Raw genomic sequence first — 17,360 nt, 5'->3', positions numbered from 1 at the left:
ACTGGTGCTGGCAAGATAGGATTATGGGCCTCCTGATGAAGCATGCAGCCAATGAAGAGCATGGTTAGTGCTGGCTGAACAAAATAATCATTCACATGAGTTGATAGGCAAGCAGTTGGCATGCTAGCCGCATTACAGTGAACATGCGCAGGTTAATTACATATTGCGATCTTTGCTTCTGTTTTCAGGAGTTATCCTTACTGTCTGTTAACCAATCTTAAAAGAAAAATCTGTGTAAGTGCCCTGGACTGAACTGATCTTTGTTAACCATCGGCTTAAAGATTGTGTGTTCAGGCTTCCCTAGCTTCTCCCTCCTGTCCAACCTCAAGGCCTTTCTGGTCTTAGCTTCTTCATTTTATATATTCACAACTTCAGGACATCCCATTTCCATCCAATTAAATATTTTGAATTACAGTCACTTCAATGGTCAGAGGGAAGCCAGAAAGCCAATTACGCACAGAGTCCCACAAATAATAACGATATAAATAACCAGATAATTTGCTTTAGAGGATTGATTGAAGGATAATGCCAGCCAGAACACCAGGAGAACATGTCTGTTCCTCTTCAAATAATGCCATGGAATTTTTTACATCTACTTGTGAGGAGTAAGAAGGCCTCAATTTAGTGTCTCATCTGAAAGACAATGTCTCTGACAATGTAGAACTCCTTCAGTACTGCATTAAATGTCAATCTAGCTTTAGCTCAAGTCACTGTAGGTCTTGAACCATAACATTCTGAGCCAGTGGTAAGAGTGTGACCACTGGGTCAAGGTTGACACCATACACAACTTTCTTGATGTGGAGGGACTATAAATTGACTATGTACAGGAAATTAAGTGTCAATGTTCATTGGATCATTATTCTTTCCATAGCCATTTGAAAACAAAACATTTTCCTTTACAAAGATTATAAAGGTAGCTAGCTATCCCACACTAATTTAAAAGTTGATCACAATAACTTAAAAATTAAGACTAGTGGTGGGAAGACTGGAGGACTCTGCTTGCAGTTGAAACAGAGGCTCATAAAGACTACGGTTGGAACGTGGGAAGTACTCAGATCTTTATCATGCGAACACAAGAACTGAAAGTATGATTTGAATTAATTAACCTCCCATGCATGTGATGATTGCAAAAGATGAGTCAATTGTCGGTGAGTAAGTATGGTACTCCACTGAGTTTGTGTGGGTGGAACTGCCAAATGGATGAAACTGGCTCAAATCAGATAATCTCACCTGATTACAGACAAAAAGAAACAGGTTTGAGAAGAGTATCAAACCTAAAATTCCAATTCTGGGCAAGTCAAGCCAACTCAACTATTTTCAAATATTTTCTGGATAACTGACTAAGCCAAAGATTTTTGATTGAAAATAATGAGATAGTAACACATACTAAGTCACACAATGTTAAAAATGTGTACTTAAAATGTTCACAGAAAGTTAACTGTTCAACATGATTTTTGCAACCCAAATCTACAAACTGAATTAGCTGCGTGCACATCACCACTTAATTCCAATTATAGCTGTCAACTGTGTAGACATGGGTGCGTCCAGAACCACAGGGAGCTGTCAGACTGAAGCCTGATAGCTCCACATTTGTCAACCAATTTTGTGTTATATCTGTGCAATTAGAATGGCAAGTGATCACTTTCCACTTACACCGTAACCTGAAATAAACCTGACAGCTTCACTTTTATGTTGCAATTTTTAATTTGCTAGAAGGAAACTAGAACTAATTGGCATTAGTGCTTGAATTTCATCAGGAGAAGGAAAGAATTTGGCTGATCTATGCCGGGGTGGGTGGGGGGGGGGTGTGTGTGTGGGTGTGTGTGTGTGTGTGTGTGTGCGTGCGTGTGTGTGAAAAGAATGATGGCAAGATAATCTGCAGAAGAGAAAGTAGGTTTCTCCCTAAATGATTCAAGCCCACATGTTCACAGAGATGTAGCATTACTGTCTGGACAGGCCACCTAATCCTTCTGGCTGAAGGTAGTGTAAATGTAGGGGTGAGGGAAATTCACTGAAGACAGAGCTGAGAAGCAAAGCGCTCTATCATAATTGCAACTGTAAATGGTTAATCATGAGAATAGGACTAAAACCACAACTACCTGAGTAACTGAATCAGTTTGAGTGAGACAAGACACTTTCATGTTCATTTAAACCGCTGATAAACTGAAATATAGATACAATGACTCATTGCAGCTAACATTCTTCCTCCTGCCCTCACTTCTGCTGCTAACACATCTAGTCCTGCCATCATGATTGACACAATATAGCAAATTTGTTATCTATTACATTTTTTCTCCCCCTCTTCTAAGTGCCATACATTTGGCAAGGTTTACTAAAATTTGTAACAAAATCTAACAGTTTTGTGGGGGAGAAGACTGTTGGCTCACCTAGACCATTTTTCCACAGTATTCCCTTGGTACATTTCTAATAACCCCACATGCCACTGATGTAATTTTTAAAATCACAAAGCACATTTCTGCAGAACTAAAATACCCTCAATTTAAATATATTGCGATGCAATAGCAAATCTTTAATGACACTTCTGATCACTAACAGGTCCAACCTTGTTACCAGTGACACCATTCAGTCCTATGATCCTGTAGCCAGATACAAGACAAAAAAAGAGGTGTGCTCACTGGCCTTTCCTTACTAGTACACACTAATTCTTCAGATATTTAGTGGTTCTAAATGTATCAGTAAGCAACAATATTACTAGACTTGGGAAGAAGAAGGCACCACAACAAACCGTTCCAGACTGTAACTGTAATCATAGATAGTACTCATATGCATATCACCTTATTAGAAACAGCAATAAAATTGTCTGCAAGGGCTATATTTGAAAATGAAAACAGCATATTCCATCAATTAAAAAATATACACCTATACTCCAGACGAGGGTCAACTTTAATACTTAAACATTTAAACCTGTGTCAGCTCATACCTAGCACATTAGCCGATCAGTAACCCTATGAATGCTAATGCTTTGCTGATTGACACTGGGATCTACATTACTTCATGCAAAAACAATTACAGAAAATAACCTGAAAGTATACATCTATCTACAAATATAATATTTAAACAAAGGATATTTTAGTTAAACTTGGGTTGCAATTAATTAGGAATAGTTTTTAAGTTTTAATTTAGCTATTAGAAGGATTTGAATTTTAAAATCTAACAGTTGTTTTCTGTAGGAAATATAGAAGGGAAAAGAACCTATCAAAAAAGATTGCAATCATAAACTTTGCAAGCAATTAACCGTTAAAAATAAGCTGTAGTTTTCAGAACAGGTGTATTTTCAAATGTCTTTTATTAAAGCTTTGGATAAATTTCTAATTAGAAGAAAATCCAGGAAATTTTCTCAACTCACAATAGATTGGGGAAAGGAAGGGGGGCATATTCACACAGAAATACTTCTTCATAAGTGTCCAATGATTATACTTTTAGGAATATGTTTCTTCTTACACCCACTCCAATATGATAGAAGGGAACTTAAAACACCGAAAGACAAAAACAATTGTGCTGTAGTGGAGAGGCCATGGCTCTGAACTGCCACCTCAAATAATAAGCAGTTGATCAACACACTAACCCTTTTTCCAAGTTCAGTCAAGACTGGTAGAGGTCTATTTGGGGGATGGGCGAAACAAGCATGGGGTAAAGAAAGGTGAAAGATACGTATTTATTTAATTCTGCTAGCAGCTGTTCATTCAATGTCAGAAGTCGGACAGCTCTACTTTGCATAGTAGTGCTAGTATAATGCAAGTTATATTTGTAAATGTTTATTTAAACAAACTCTATTTATGCTTGAATAACGTGCTAGAATACAATTGCTTTAACAAATGTTGTCAGCTTCCAGTTGCTCTGATTTGCAGATACATCATTCTCTTGAATCAGATTTTAAAATATAACGTAATAGTGGAGAAAATAAAATACAAAATTATACAATACTTTACCAAATCATGTTGTATTGTACAGGTAAACTGACTTGTTTTGTATATTTTACACTTAATCACTATTGTAGTTTTATTCCTCTCCCTTAATGAGCATTCATAATAACCACTCAGATTTCAAGATTCTAGGGAACTTTTATAGAGAAGTTTTGTTTTGTCTTTTTCTGTGATATGCACTCTTTTCAAAGTAGAGTCAGAAAGAACAGATTGTGTTCTCCCATGTAACGTACAGAACTAAGGGTCAGTGCATAGGATGTAACACCAGTGCCAAAAGGAAAACAAAAATGAAAAAGCAGATTCAGATAATAGCACAGTAATCTGATCAGAGACCTCCAGCATCACAGTGTCATTGGCTAAAAATCAGTATTAATCCACCTAACATAATGTATAATAAATGGAAGTCATAAAAAGAAATACAACAACGTCACTGAATGTAATTAGCTGGTATTTAATATTCCGTCATATTTAAAATGTTAACACCTTTAGTGAAAACATTTCACAGGTGCGTTAAGTTCAGCTGGAGCCACCCAACATCTGCACCTGCCATGGCTCCAAAACAAGTGAGTAAGAAGGGGGATATTTTGAAAAAAGTCCCATGTATAAAAGGTCTGTCAGTGTTGTAATTTACCATACAGGTAATTCCCACCTATACAATATAATTAATATTCCAAGCTGCCAATAACGTAAACATTGAATAGTTCAAATGGGTTCAAATGAGTCAATTCTGAAAAATGTGTTATTTTCCAAACTATAAGGAAATGCATCACGGCTTATTGTGGCTGTTTTGCCGGAAGATGTAAAAATAACGAACCGTTCCGCTAGCTGCTGCTGTTTTTTTTTTGCTCTCAACAAAGGGTATAGCACAATTCATTTTACAGAAACGTCAAATTCATTTCCATTCTGATATCAAAAACAACACTGCGACACAAACATAGAAAATAAAACTGCGAAAACACATGAAACTGTTCCAAGTTGTTGCAAGTCACGAGAGAAAGCGGAAAGCTGACAAAGGAACAGGTCACAATCTGAGTCGGAGTGTTTCTTATTTATCTAAGCCTTTTCCTTCGCTGTGTTATTGTCCCCAAACAATGTTACCCCCCCTTCTCCGAAACATGTGTAAAAATGTATAACCAGCGTCAGATAGGTTTCCAGATGAAAGGTGATTTTAAAAAAATCGAGGTAACTTTCAACGATTCGAGATCTTTGCGTAACTTTGTTTCAATCAATGAGTCACCCTCTGCCTGTCACTGGATTCACCGCTCCCCAAAACATCAAGCTTGCCTTCCCGGAATGATCGACAGTGCGCTCCGTCCAATCGCTGGCGGGGTGACAGAGTCGAACCAATCAGGTCAGGCCAAGGGCGGGACAAAGCGATGGTAAGCAGGTTAGGGTGCAAGCATCAGCGACAGACGCGTGCGATCGTGATTGAAACAATAACATTCAGGGACAGACTTGCAGATGCGCCCGGCGGGACTGGGGCGTGATTCATCCGACAACTATGATTTCCATCATCGACATTACAAAATGACGAAAAGAAAAGCACACCCGCCCCCCCCCCCAAAAAAATCAGACCAGACAAAGCAGGGCTGCAAGACCGTTTCCGCTCAAAATTTAAAACAAGAAAATGTGCTGTTTGAATATTGCATTACCCTGCCCCAAGAGTCCATAGGCAGGCATTTGGCAGAATACAACTTCATTTAGCTCTGCACTCTGGAACGGTGCGAGGTGCAAACTTTGACTTGAACGCGGGGTGGTCATTTAAAAATCACACCAACCAACTGCACTTTTTGAACAGGACGTATACAGTTGGGTATTTCAGCAATTTTTGTTTCTGTAAATTGAGCGCATGTTTTAGTCAAGCTGAGCTTCCTCAGTTAGCCCACTGAAAAGAGGTCAGCTTACAGGCTACAGGTTCTCTCTCTCTTTGGAGATGCTGACCAATCTCTGTTTTTCCTGCAATTTCGAGATATATATATATAGATTTAAAATACGACAGACACTTGTTTCTAAAGGCTGTTAAGGAAGACTACCTGTTGCGCCGGGACCTAGCTACACCATATTGGCACGCTGATCTGGATTGAACTAAAACTTCATAGGAAAACCGATAGCCACTGAACAATTAACATTTACTCCAGAGATTCCCGATATTCTCTTGTTCACAAAAACCCGTGCTAAACTAAGGCTAGTCCAATCCCCAAGTATAGTTCACCCCCCCCCCCCCCCCCCCCCCCGCCCATACAAAAAAAAGCACTTTGCTAGCGATACAGAGTATCCCCCACTCACCCATCTCATGGCACCAAAACGCTCTATTTGGTTTAGGGAATTTGGGACATACGTCAGGCAATATCGATTTATTTACAAGTCACTTGTTTGCCAAGGCTATGCAAGTTTTGACAATAATGTGAAATAAAAAGGCAGCGCATGTTTAACAGGACAGTATTTCCTGTCTTTATTATAGTGCTTTCTAAGTTGTTATTTGGGGATATGGGAGATGATTTTTTTTTCAGCTTTCATTTAGAAATCCATCACGAAACTGTCAACGTCCCTGAGAGCAGCGCGGATCTCATCCGCTTGCGTAATGGACAATTCCTTGATTACTTCAGTAGCTCCACTAGAATTGTTTTGCTCACACGTGTGGTATTCCATTGAACACAGCGTTCTTCCACACTTTAAAACAGTTGGTAAAATATGATAAAATTGTAATGCCTTATCTCAGTGGGCTGTACAATCTATGATTAGTAGTAAATCATTAAAAGCTCAGGGTTTTATTTTACACGTATTTCACCGTCCTAAAAGCGGAATATTTAAGCACTCAGGTCATTCCTATCATCCCCATCAGACTTCCTTCCTCCTGGACAACAATTGGCGCTAAGTGGACTTGGAAAGTATATTAATCTTGCAATATTTGGGAACGTGGATTTTTCTTTTACAAAACATCGTTAACTCTGAATTGGCTGCATTTAATATTTCTGTACGTTTATATCTAAAAAGTTTAAAATACAAGTTTGTGACTTAAAAACTAAATATTATTTTGTTCCCACCTTCCATCCAGCAGAGCTGTTGCTGTCTCCTTTATCTTTGAAGTAAGGAACGCTTCTGACCATCCAGTCGTAAATCTGGGACAGGGTCAGCCTCTTCTCCGGGGAGCTCTCGATAGCTTTAGTGATGAGGTCGGCGTATGACAGGTTCCCCCAAGCGTTTCTCCGGGACGAGCTGCTCTTCCTCTGGGCTGCCGAAGCGGCTCCAGCCGAGGGGACTTGCTGCTGCTGCGGTTGCTGGTGTTGGTGCTGATGCTGCTGCTGACACGGGAAGTCACCGCAGCACTCGAGACCCAGAACAGCGGGTTTCTGCTCAAAGTCCTCGTCCTGCTCCTCCAGCACGAGAGCCGGCGACACCGAAGCACTCACCCGGCCGGCCCCTTCCGGGGTCAGGTTGAACTCACTCTGCCCTTCTTGTTTCACCGAAGCCGGCGACGAAGCGCAGCTGAAATCCGGCCGGGGTAAAGGCCAGGTGCACGAACGGGGCCGGGATTGCGGCTCGAAATCGGGGTCGATCTCGACGACCTGTTGCAGCGGCGGTGCCTCGGCCATGACTGGAGTTTTGAAGTTTGTTTTCTTCTCTCTCTCTCTCTCTCCCTCCCTCCCTCCTCCCCCCCTCCCCGCTTGACACAACACACGAGGAGTAAAAAGAGAGAAAAGTTACTTCGTCACTTCATAAATGGGCAGAAGAAAAATAAAGTCACTTCTGTCAAAAACAAGTCCCCCCCCAAAAAAAACCGATCTCCAACAAACACACACAAAGTAGGAAGCGAGCGATTTGGTGCCACACGTTGACAAAGCACTAATAATAATAATAATAATGCTCATAAACCTTCATGACCCTGCCGTACCATTTGTCCTACTTTCCTTCTCCCTGCACAGACAAGCGCTGTATTGTACTCCGGGCCGAGCCACCTAACCTGATGGTTTTGCGTTACAAAAGAAGGGAGGGGCGGAGACAGCTTGATGGGCAGCTGGATGCTCCAATCACAATCACCATTCGCCCAGCAGCCGGTGACTTGCGGCCAATAACGCGTCGGAAAAGGCAGGAACCTTCCAGCCCTCCCCACCCCGTTTCAAGTTAGGTTGGTGAGGAGGAGCTTGTTGCTCAGGAAAGTCCGCCCACCAACACGAGTAAACACATGGCGGGGAGCTTACTCACATAAAAACAAACACACACACACACACACAGCCATTTTGACAGCTAAACTGGACTTTATTCCAGAAAAATACAGCAATAGAGAGGGAGGGGGGAGATGTTTTAAATCCCCATTAACTAAAAGAAACGTGTTGAAAGCATAAAAAGCTGGCGTCACAAAATGCAATCGGGGGTGCTGTTTATTCAGTCGTGAAATTAAAGTTGAACTAATTCTAACTTTGCTAGAAGTTCTGCGACTTGAATCTAACAGATTTGGAAAGTGCGTGATAGTCCCCAAGACTGAACGCCCTGTTCTTTTGCAGACCTGTTGTATTTCTGGAACAGTGGTTAACCGACATCAAATATTGACAGATTTCTTCCCCCACCCCCCTCCCGACCTAAAAACTGAGTCACTTCCACACCAACAAACGGACCAGACACTCGGCTGCAGTTCTGAAATTAGTTCAATCTGGAGTTTGTTTACTTGGAGTATATTCTGCATTTTGTGGATTAGAACGGAATCCCTGAGTTCAACCTGAGTTCACTCTAATTTTGTCACCCATATCAATATGGTTTGCGCTCCGCCCCTCTCCCTTTGCACTAGACGCTATCTGTTGAAAGGATAGTTAACCTGTAAATTCGAGAGATTTGAACGCACTGAGTAAAATAGAGATGTGATTTTTTTTTAAATAATAGTCATTCACAGTGATTTTGGACTTCAAAGGAGGTTGGAAGAGCCACAATTGATGTAATCAGTTTGCATATTTTGGCTTCGTTTAGAAGTTTATTCTAAAGGAAAGCGCTGAAATTCGACACGATATTCCTTAAATGCTGAGATTTTTTTTTCCCGTTCTTCATAGGAACTACCATGTCAGGCTAATGCACATTTTCTTCCGTTAACAGCATGTCAATCAAACGATTCCATATTAGTAATCTACAGCAATCCTACAACAGTGTTTTTAATCTGTGCTGGGGACCTATGGCTCCACCTATTCGCAAGCCTTTACAGTGCCATTTCCCAGACTGCAAGCAGTGCGGTTGGTTACTTTTACATCTGCGCCTGTATTTGATTCTGGATCAGTACGGAGGTCAGGAGGACTAACTCAATTAAGATTACCCTGCCTTAAATAAGAACACATTGTTTTAAAGGATGTTCATCCTAGAAGATAAGATAAAGTGGCTAAAACATTATACAAAATCATCCCGCACATGGAACTAATTTGATATAACCCACATAATTGGTGCAAAAAATGATGCTAAGCATTTTCAAAAATATTTAAAATCGGGGGCAGAAACGTTGTGTGCCATCTGGGGCATGCGAGAAGTATGCCAAATGCCACAGAGAGAGAGAATTCATGGGAACATCTTTATCATTTTGAGTCATTTTTTTCCTATCAGCAGGTACTGGATTAATGTAGCTAATGTGTCTTCAATTATAGCTTAATAAGGTTAACAATATTAAAAGTTTATTATAAAATTTAATTTAACAATTAAATAACATTTAGTACACACGTGTTGCAATATGATTATTTAAAGCTGCAGGTCCCACAGCGTTATTCAAAAGGCCATCATGTTATTTATTGCTGCTAAATGAGAACCTCCCTATATTTTTACAATTAACCATTGGTTACCTTTGTTGGTGTCACCTCTATCTCCACAGTTTTTCTGTCTGTCTGCAGATTACATATAATGAAAAGTAATTTTGTCACTTGAATGATTGTTTTCTTCAAACTTCCCTTCTGCTGGGAGTGACTCTCCCACAGATGTTAGCAAAACTCTAATATCTTGACATTCTTCATATATATTCTAGATAGTGAATTTCCATAGACAGTTCCACCTTGAGGGCTTCACAGCCAGATTCAGTCCTGTGCTTGCTTGATGTCCACATACCCATGCTTACCTGGCATAGGTCAGTGAATAATTTGAACTTCAGCTTCCCAATTGTAGTGTGACACACACTACCTCCCAGCCTGCCGTAGCTGAGATCAACTAAATCAGCAAAGAACATGACAACGGTATTTACAAAATGGCGATAAAATTATGGATATCCATAAAATTATGGATATAATTTTAATCTTAGTGAACATAAACATTTGCATTATGAGCCTGTGCAACACTGTCCTTCTTAGTTCATATTTATAAACTGAAATGTCACCATTTACACAATGTGTCAATTCTCTTTAGCTGTTTACTCTCTTTCACTGGCAATGTGCACAGCTAGATTTGTTGAGATACGGTAAAAGGAGTGCAGTAACTCCTTTGTCCACAGTCAATTTAAAATCACAGATGTGGGAAAACTGTCTGTGCTGGTGTGTTTTCAGCTCACCCTGATTATACCTGTACAGCATTTCAGATTTTTCACTCATGTAAATGAATATTTGTGATGGACTGGGCTATAGTGGTCGAGACATTCATCTTTCCACCTTCAGGACTTGGATTCAAATTCAGCCCAGGCAATGGTCCTATGCTTGCCGGCTCATTTACAAGAAATGAGGTTACGCAGTTTCAAAACCAGGCTTTAGCTGGATGGGCCCCGAGCACAAAACTGTCCTTAATTTGTAATTTAATTTCAAAATGTCACAGAATGGCTGAAGTGGAAATGTACAAAACATTACCTTGATGCATTAAGGAATGCATTTTGAGGTTGGGGCTGAGCTAGGGAAGAATTGCAGTAAAGCTTTCCTCTGGTATATGGTATACCCAGCCTAAATTAGGAAATTGTTCCAACCCTTGGCACTAACTTCAATGATTTCTCTCACCTCTTCCCTTCTCCACAAAACAAGTGCAAAAAATAATATATTTCTAACCCTATTGCACTTGAATGTTTTTTTTAAATTATAAAATGGTCATTCACAAGAGTAATGCTGGCTTACTAGAGGAGCCCTTTTTATGTTCATTTCTTCTCCTTTCTTGGCTGTTGTAATGTTCATGTGCTCCAGGTGTGTAGCCAAGAATGTCTATTTGCTCAGAACTTTGTTTTCAGTTTGGTACGTGTTTCCAAGAAGAACATTGCCTCTTCTGTGTTTTTTCTAAATATAGTAATTTTGAATACAGTGGGCAAGAGTTCTAGATTTTATTGGTCCAAGAGTGCGTTGTCACTAATTAACTGTCAATTATTGACAGATTGTGCCCAGCAATCTGGATCAACACAATTACAAAAAAGTAGTTTTGTAACAAATGTTCTGATCTTGCTAACAAATAATAATTTGCATTTATATAGTCTTTAATGTAATAAAAATGTCCCCCAAAGCACTGAACATGTACTATCAGAGAAAATTTGAAACCTAGCCTCATAAGGAATTTTTAGGAGTGATTTAAAGGATTAGAGAGAGGATGGGAGCTGGAGAGGTTTAGCGCTTAGGCAGCTGAAGGCATGACCATCAATAGTGGTGAAATGAAAACAGGGAAGTTAGGGGGGCTGGTTTGGCCAAGAAAACTTTGGAAGAGTGCAAAGACCTGAGAGGGTTGGCAGGTTGGTGATAGAGAGGGGCAAGGACATAAAGGGACCTGAACACAAAGATGATAATTTTAAAATCAAGACATTGCCGATCAAGTGCCAATGTAATTTAGCTAGCACACAGATGTTGGGTGAACTGGGCTTATTGTGAGTTAGGATATGGGTAGCAGAGTTTTGGATAAGCTCTAGTTTACAGAGTGTGGAAGGTGGGAAGCTGGCGCAGAGAGCATTGGAATAGTCAAAACTGGAGGTAACAAAGGAATGAATGAGTTGAGCCAAGCAGATGAGTTGAGGCAGAGACTGAGGCAACTGCTATTACAGAACTGGAAGTAGATAATCTTGGTGTTGAAGAGGATATGGTGTTGATAGCTTTCCTCAGTGTCAAATAGGATGGTGAGTTTGCGAACAGTCTGGTTCAACCTTGGACAATGGTCAGTGAAGGGAATGGAATCGGTGGCTAAGAAATGGAATTTGTGGCAGGATTTCCATCTTCGCAATATTCAATTACCTCCTTGTTAACCAAGTTATGCTTTCTTGCCTGAGACAGCATTCAAACAATTCATTGGCTTTTGAATAAATACAATTGCCTTCGGATGTTTATATTTTCAACCATCATTCAATCCATTGCCTGATATCTTAATGTGCACTCAAGGTCTAAGTTCGATCCCTGCTTTTGGTTGCATTAGCTAATCTCAGCTGGGTCAGCAAAGGAGCATTATATTTTTCTCCTAGTACCCTAAACAAAGGGAGGCTATCAATTAGATGCCAAAATCCTGCTTGCTATCCAGCCTTCCTGCTCAAAACACCTGTGCATATTAGGTTTGGGCATGATGCACCCATGATAAAAATTTCTTGATGAGACTCATTCTCAAGGCATGAGCATGAATAATGATGTCTTGGGTGTGGCATTGATGAGCATTACTCCAGAAATGAGTCAATATCCTTCAGAGACAGAACATTAGAAAATGGCCAGGAATTCAATCGACTAACAAATAAATGAAACTAGTTTTGAAATGTTAAATGGGCCTCCTGGTTTCTTTTCCAACAGGAGTAAAAGATTTTTCACCTCTACTGAGGTGGTAGTGGGTCTGCTACAATTGGCCTCAATGTCCTGTGGCGAGGGATCTCACTCCTGTTCATTGTCTAGTGACCCCTCCTGGAAAGTGTCCATAAGTCAATGTTAGAGGCTGGCTTTAGCTGTGATGCTCATCACAACAAAGCAGCTTGTTGACATTCACCGTTTTGGTTTACATATAAATAATAGCCACTTGGATATGTTATTGGAAGACTGCCAACTCTGGAGCAACTGCATCCTCATTACACATCATCACCTTCAGGAGACAAAGCAAGAAAGTAGAAGAACATTAGAGAAAAAAGCAAAAATGAAAATATTATAGATGGGTGAAGTGAAAAGCAGCATCTACATTATCCAATGTTCATCAGGCATCTACCTTAGCAATGATATAAAATAAAAAATAAGAAAGACCATCACTACAAGGAAAAACACCAAAAGTAGAAGTGAAGTTAATGCAAAGCTTGACATGTTCATACAAGAAGCTCGAAATTACTAAAAGGAGCCAGTGAGGTTTAAGACTTGCCTTAGGGCTGCAGGAAGCTATTACCATTCCACCACACACCATTGTAGCACTAAGTGCACGGCATGAACATTCACGATGTGTCATCAGTCAGTCTGACTTAGTCATAAAACACATAAAAACTACAAGTCCTTGAAAGACTGGAGTTGTGGTATTTTGAAGGGACGAAAGGGAAGGGCCAGGCTTTGACTTGAAGTCTCTTAGTTGGATCTAAGCTTGATCTGTGGCAATGAGAGGGGTAGAGGTCAATGGGATATGTTTCATCTAAGCGATGTAATTAATCTTTATACTGCAGAGCATGGTTTAAACAGGGACCATTGCATATTTAAGAGAAAATTGGATAACTGCTTGAAACAGAAGAAAATATAGATCTATTGGTGGGGGGAGGGAATTCATTTTTGATCACTCTAGCAAAGCGCTGGCAAAAGAATGATGGACGAAATGGACTCATAGAATTGTTACAGCACAGAAGGAGGCAATTCAGCCCATTGTGCTCGTGCCAGCTCTCTGCAAGAGTAACTCAGCTACCATAGTCCCACCCTTTGCCCATGGTCCTGCAAATGTTGCTTTTCATGGGGCTTATCCAAATCCCTTTTGAAAGCCACATTTGAATATGCTTCCACCAGATTCTCAGACACTGCATTGCAGATCTTAACCACTTGTTGTCTAAAAATGTTTTTCCTCATGTCACCATTTGTTCTTTTGCCAATCACCTTAAGTTGGTGTCCTCTAGTTATCAGTCCTTCCGCAATCAGGAATAGTTTCTCTTTATCTACCCTGCCTAGACCCCACGTGATTTTGAACACTTCTATCAAATCTCCTCTCAATTTTCTCTACTCTAAGAAAAACAACTACAGCTTCTCCAATTTATCCACATAACTGAACTCCCTCATTCCAAGAACCATTCTGGTAAACTTTCTCTGCACCTCCTCTAAAGCCTTCACGTGCAGTGCCCAAAATGGGACACAATACTCGGGTGGGGGAGGCCAAACTAGAGTTTTATGAAGGTTCATCATAACTTGCTTTTGTGCCCTATGCCTATATTTATAAAGCTGAGGATACCATATGCCTTTTTAACCACTTTCTCAACCTGCTCTGTCACCTGGAACAATTTTTCCTCCTATGCTATGACAGTACTGTCCATTACAGTTCTTCATATTGCATTTTAATACCACTCCCCCGAGATCAGAGACGGAGGGGGGCCGGCTTCCTAACTCCCCTCAATCAAGCTCAGGGGGAAAAGGTGAAGGCCAATCGTGGCCCTTAAGGGGCCACTTACAAATTATTTAAGGGCCTCATCCCACCACCGCTGGTCTTCAGCCAGTGCTAGGTGGAGGACTCACCATCTGGGGAGGCCACTTAGCAAACCCTGTCAGGTTTACCATTGGCCTACAGGAGGGGGTCCCTTGTTGACAGGAACTCTGTGCCCAATTGAGGAACCTGGCATTGGGGGGGGGGGGGGGGGGGGTGGGGGGGGGCGCGCAGAGGGGTGGGGGAGGGATGGGAGGGGACCTCTGAAAGCCATCCACCTGTCCTTGCTTCCAACCCCCCTCCAATCTTTTGCCAGCAACTCACACCCTATTACACCCACCCCATCTATATTCACCTCTATCTGGGGATACATCACCAATCCCTCCTGCAGGCCCAGGTGTGGTACCGGCAGTGGTGGTGCTGGTGGCTGCCGGTACTGGAGAGCTGCCAGCCTCTGATTTGCAGGCAGCTCTTGGGGGCAGGATTTCAACCGTACTGGGGTCTTACTCCGACGGGAGACCCAACACTCTCTGGGCAAGTGCTTGATTGCTTCATAATTGCAACAGGCCTCCTGGAGAGAAGCAACACAAGGCTCCCACTGTTTGCCCAACTGGTGGGCAAGACCCCATTGCACTCGTTAAATTCCACCCATGGTCTGAGACAAACAAAGAAACAGTGCATCTTAATGCTATGTTAGCAATAAAAGCAAGACATGTATCCTTAAACCTTTGAACCTTTTCTAAAAATAAGTTTATTTTTTATTATACAAAACAACTATTTGGACCTTTGTTCCCCAGTGCTCTCCACCATTGGAGTTTTGGGTCCTGTGTAGACAAACGGTGGAGGTTGATTGCTATGATTAGTTAGCAACTCCATTATCATATCTTATGGCTACCAGGATGGTAGAAGTAGAACAAAATGGATCTTGGTCTTTCTTCGTTTAGCAATTCCTCCGTTCCTACGAGAGAATAACAATGACAGCATTGGGGATTTGGTGGGGAAATGACACTCCATTTCACAGTAGGAGGCAGGAGTTTGTAATTTAAAGCTCTCCTAGTGGTTCAGTTTGTAGATGCACTGAAACTAGCCATGTATGTTTGCTGTTCTCAGCCAAGGCAGGGGAGGATTGCTACAATTGCCTCACTGTGCCTCAGCAAATGAGCAAAAAAAAGAGGAAAGCTCCTGATCACCATCCAGTGGACTGGAGGAAAATAAACATTTTCTAAGTTCACACATGGAGAATGGCTAGAACCAGCTGTGTTGGTGTTGGTTGAACAATACCCAGGAAATTCAATACCTTCAGAAAGAATTGGGTAGAAGAAATTTATCAAGCTGAGTAACTGTAGGCATTTTATCTGAGGTGCTTCCCATTGATTTCTCTTTAAATCAAAAGAACAATACATATAAGCAGAAAAATAAAAACATTAAACCTAATCCAAATTCTTTTTGAATAACTTTTATTTTAAAAGGTTCCTCGAAGCTATAACGTGCTACAAAGATTAACAATAAAGAAATAATCCTTTTAAAAATATTCATTTTGGTAGGTTGTCCAGTGCCGTAGTAAACTGACGTATGAACATGTTGTGATAAAAGTGGGAGAATACTGTGTGGCCATGACTCCTTGTACAATGTGTTCCTGCCCTCAATTGCACCCAGTGAGACTCAGTTTGAGGCAAGCCACTTTGCACATGGAGTGAATAGCCCACGGTCCCTTTCATCTCTTGCTTTCCGGCCATTCATAAAGCAGTATTTACAGAGCAAATATCAACTTATCCTTGGCCATTGAGAGCACGTGGTGATCTAAAGGCCGTGATAGGTAATAACTTTTTTTTTACTTAATAGCTGGGAGGAAGGGATGCAAGCTCATTTTACCCGCCCCCATGCTGTTTGCAATGTTAGCCATTTTGGCTTAGAGGTAGGCTATTTGCCTGTCCTTTTGGCACCAGAAAGGGTTAGATACATTCAAAATGAAGACAAAAAATAAGATTTTTAAAATTCTAGTATAATTATTTTGAACTTATCTTTCATCACAATTTCTCCTTTTAATCAGTTAAGTGTTATAGATCAGGGTTTAAGCTGCTACTTAGCTCACAATTCTTTTGATGTTATGCAGCTGCAGAATCATGCTGAAATCATTCCATAAGAGAGCAACAGAATGCATCCAATTTAGTTTAAACTAAATAGTGAAGAGAACATTGAAGAATTAATGTAGAGAAAGAGAGGGCAATTTTCTCAAGATACTTTAGGTGCCAAGGTGGAGTCTGAAGCAGTGATAACAGTATAGGCCATGTTTAATGCAAGACGACATCTTGGTAAAGGAATTAAAGCTTGCACTAAAATAGCCGTCCAGAGGATCATTAAAAGCTGATTGATAATTAAATTGCCTACTAGCTGTCATTCTGCACAACATTTTAGTGACTAGCATTTGATCTAATGCCCTCTTCCAACAGCTACCAACTGATTGGAATTAAACTAGTAATTGCAGAGGATTTGAAGAACTACTTAAAGGTATTCACGTTTTGCTGTATATTTTTGTGTTGGTAGTTTGATGAGAACTTTTGAAACACATGGAGTGACTTTCTGGGACATTTCGTCAACACTTCACCAACATTTATTCTGGAAATTCTCTGGAGACGTCATTAAGTAGTGTGACTGCTGTGCTACTCCACCTTATTGGACAGCTTATAAAAGTAATCAGGAGAAAGGTTGTGAGTACCTTGCTAGTGGTCCCCCTTGGTCTGCAGGAGGAATGGGAGGAGGACATGAGGCCAGGCAGAGCACCACAGCTGGCACAGGAGGAAAGGGACAGGAAAGTTAGGTGGACTCCTTCCCCGCACAGGTACAAGACATTCCTTCTCCTCTGGACCTCCTCCACCAGGACCTCCAGTGCCATGTCTAAAAACCTGTATTGGTCCCTGAACAATCCAGAAACTT

General features: G+C 40.9%; 2 protein-coding genes across 2 annotated transcripts in view; one reads left to right on the top strand and one right to left on the bottom strand.

The window, feature by feature from the left end:
- The window catches only part of LOC144682679 (forkhead box protein O1-like), a 93,698-nt gene extending 81,094 nt beyond the window's left edge, over window positions 1-12,604 (bottom strand). Inside the window, exon 1 of the mRNA XM_078545255.1 lies at window positions 6,989-12,604. Coding sequence (XP_078401381.1) covers window positions 6,989-7,537 — 549 coding nt within the window. The 5' untranslated portion in view covers window positions 7,538-12,604. The remainder of the gene's footprint in view (window positions 1-6,988) is intronic.
- Window positions 1-17,360, top strand: part of LOC144682684 (mitochondrial ornithine transporter 1-like) — a 305,919-nt gene that overhangs the window by 157,975 nt on the left and 130,584 nt on the right. The window lies entirely within an intron of this gene.

The sequence above is a fragment of the Cetorhinus maximus genome, chromosome 7 (genome assembly GCF_964194155.1).
Source record: "Cetorhinus maximus chromosome 7, sCetMax3.hap1.1, whole genome shotgun sequence".
NCBI lineage: Eukaryota > Metazoa > Chordata > Chondrichthyes > Lamniformes > Cetorhinidae > Cetorhinus > Cetorhinus maximus.
The sequence above is the reverse complement of the archived record's forward strand: the minus strand, read 5'-3'. Positions and strand labels throughout refer to the sequence as shown.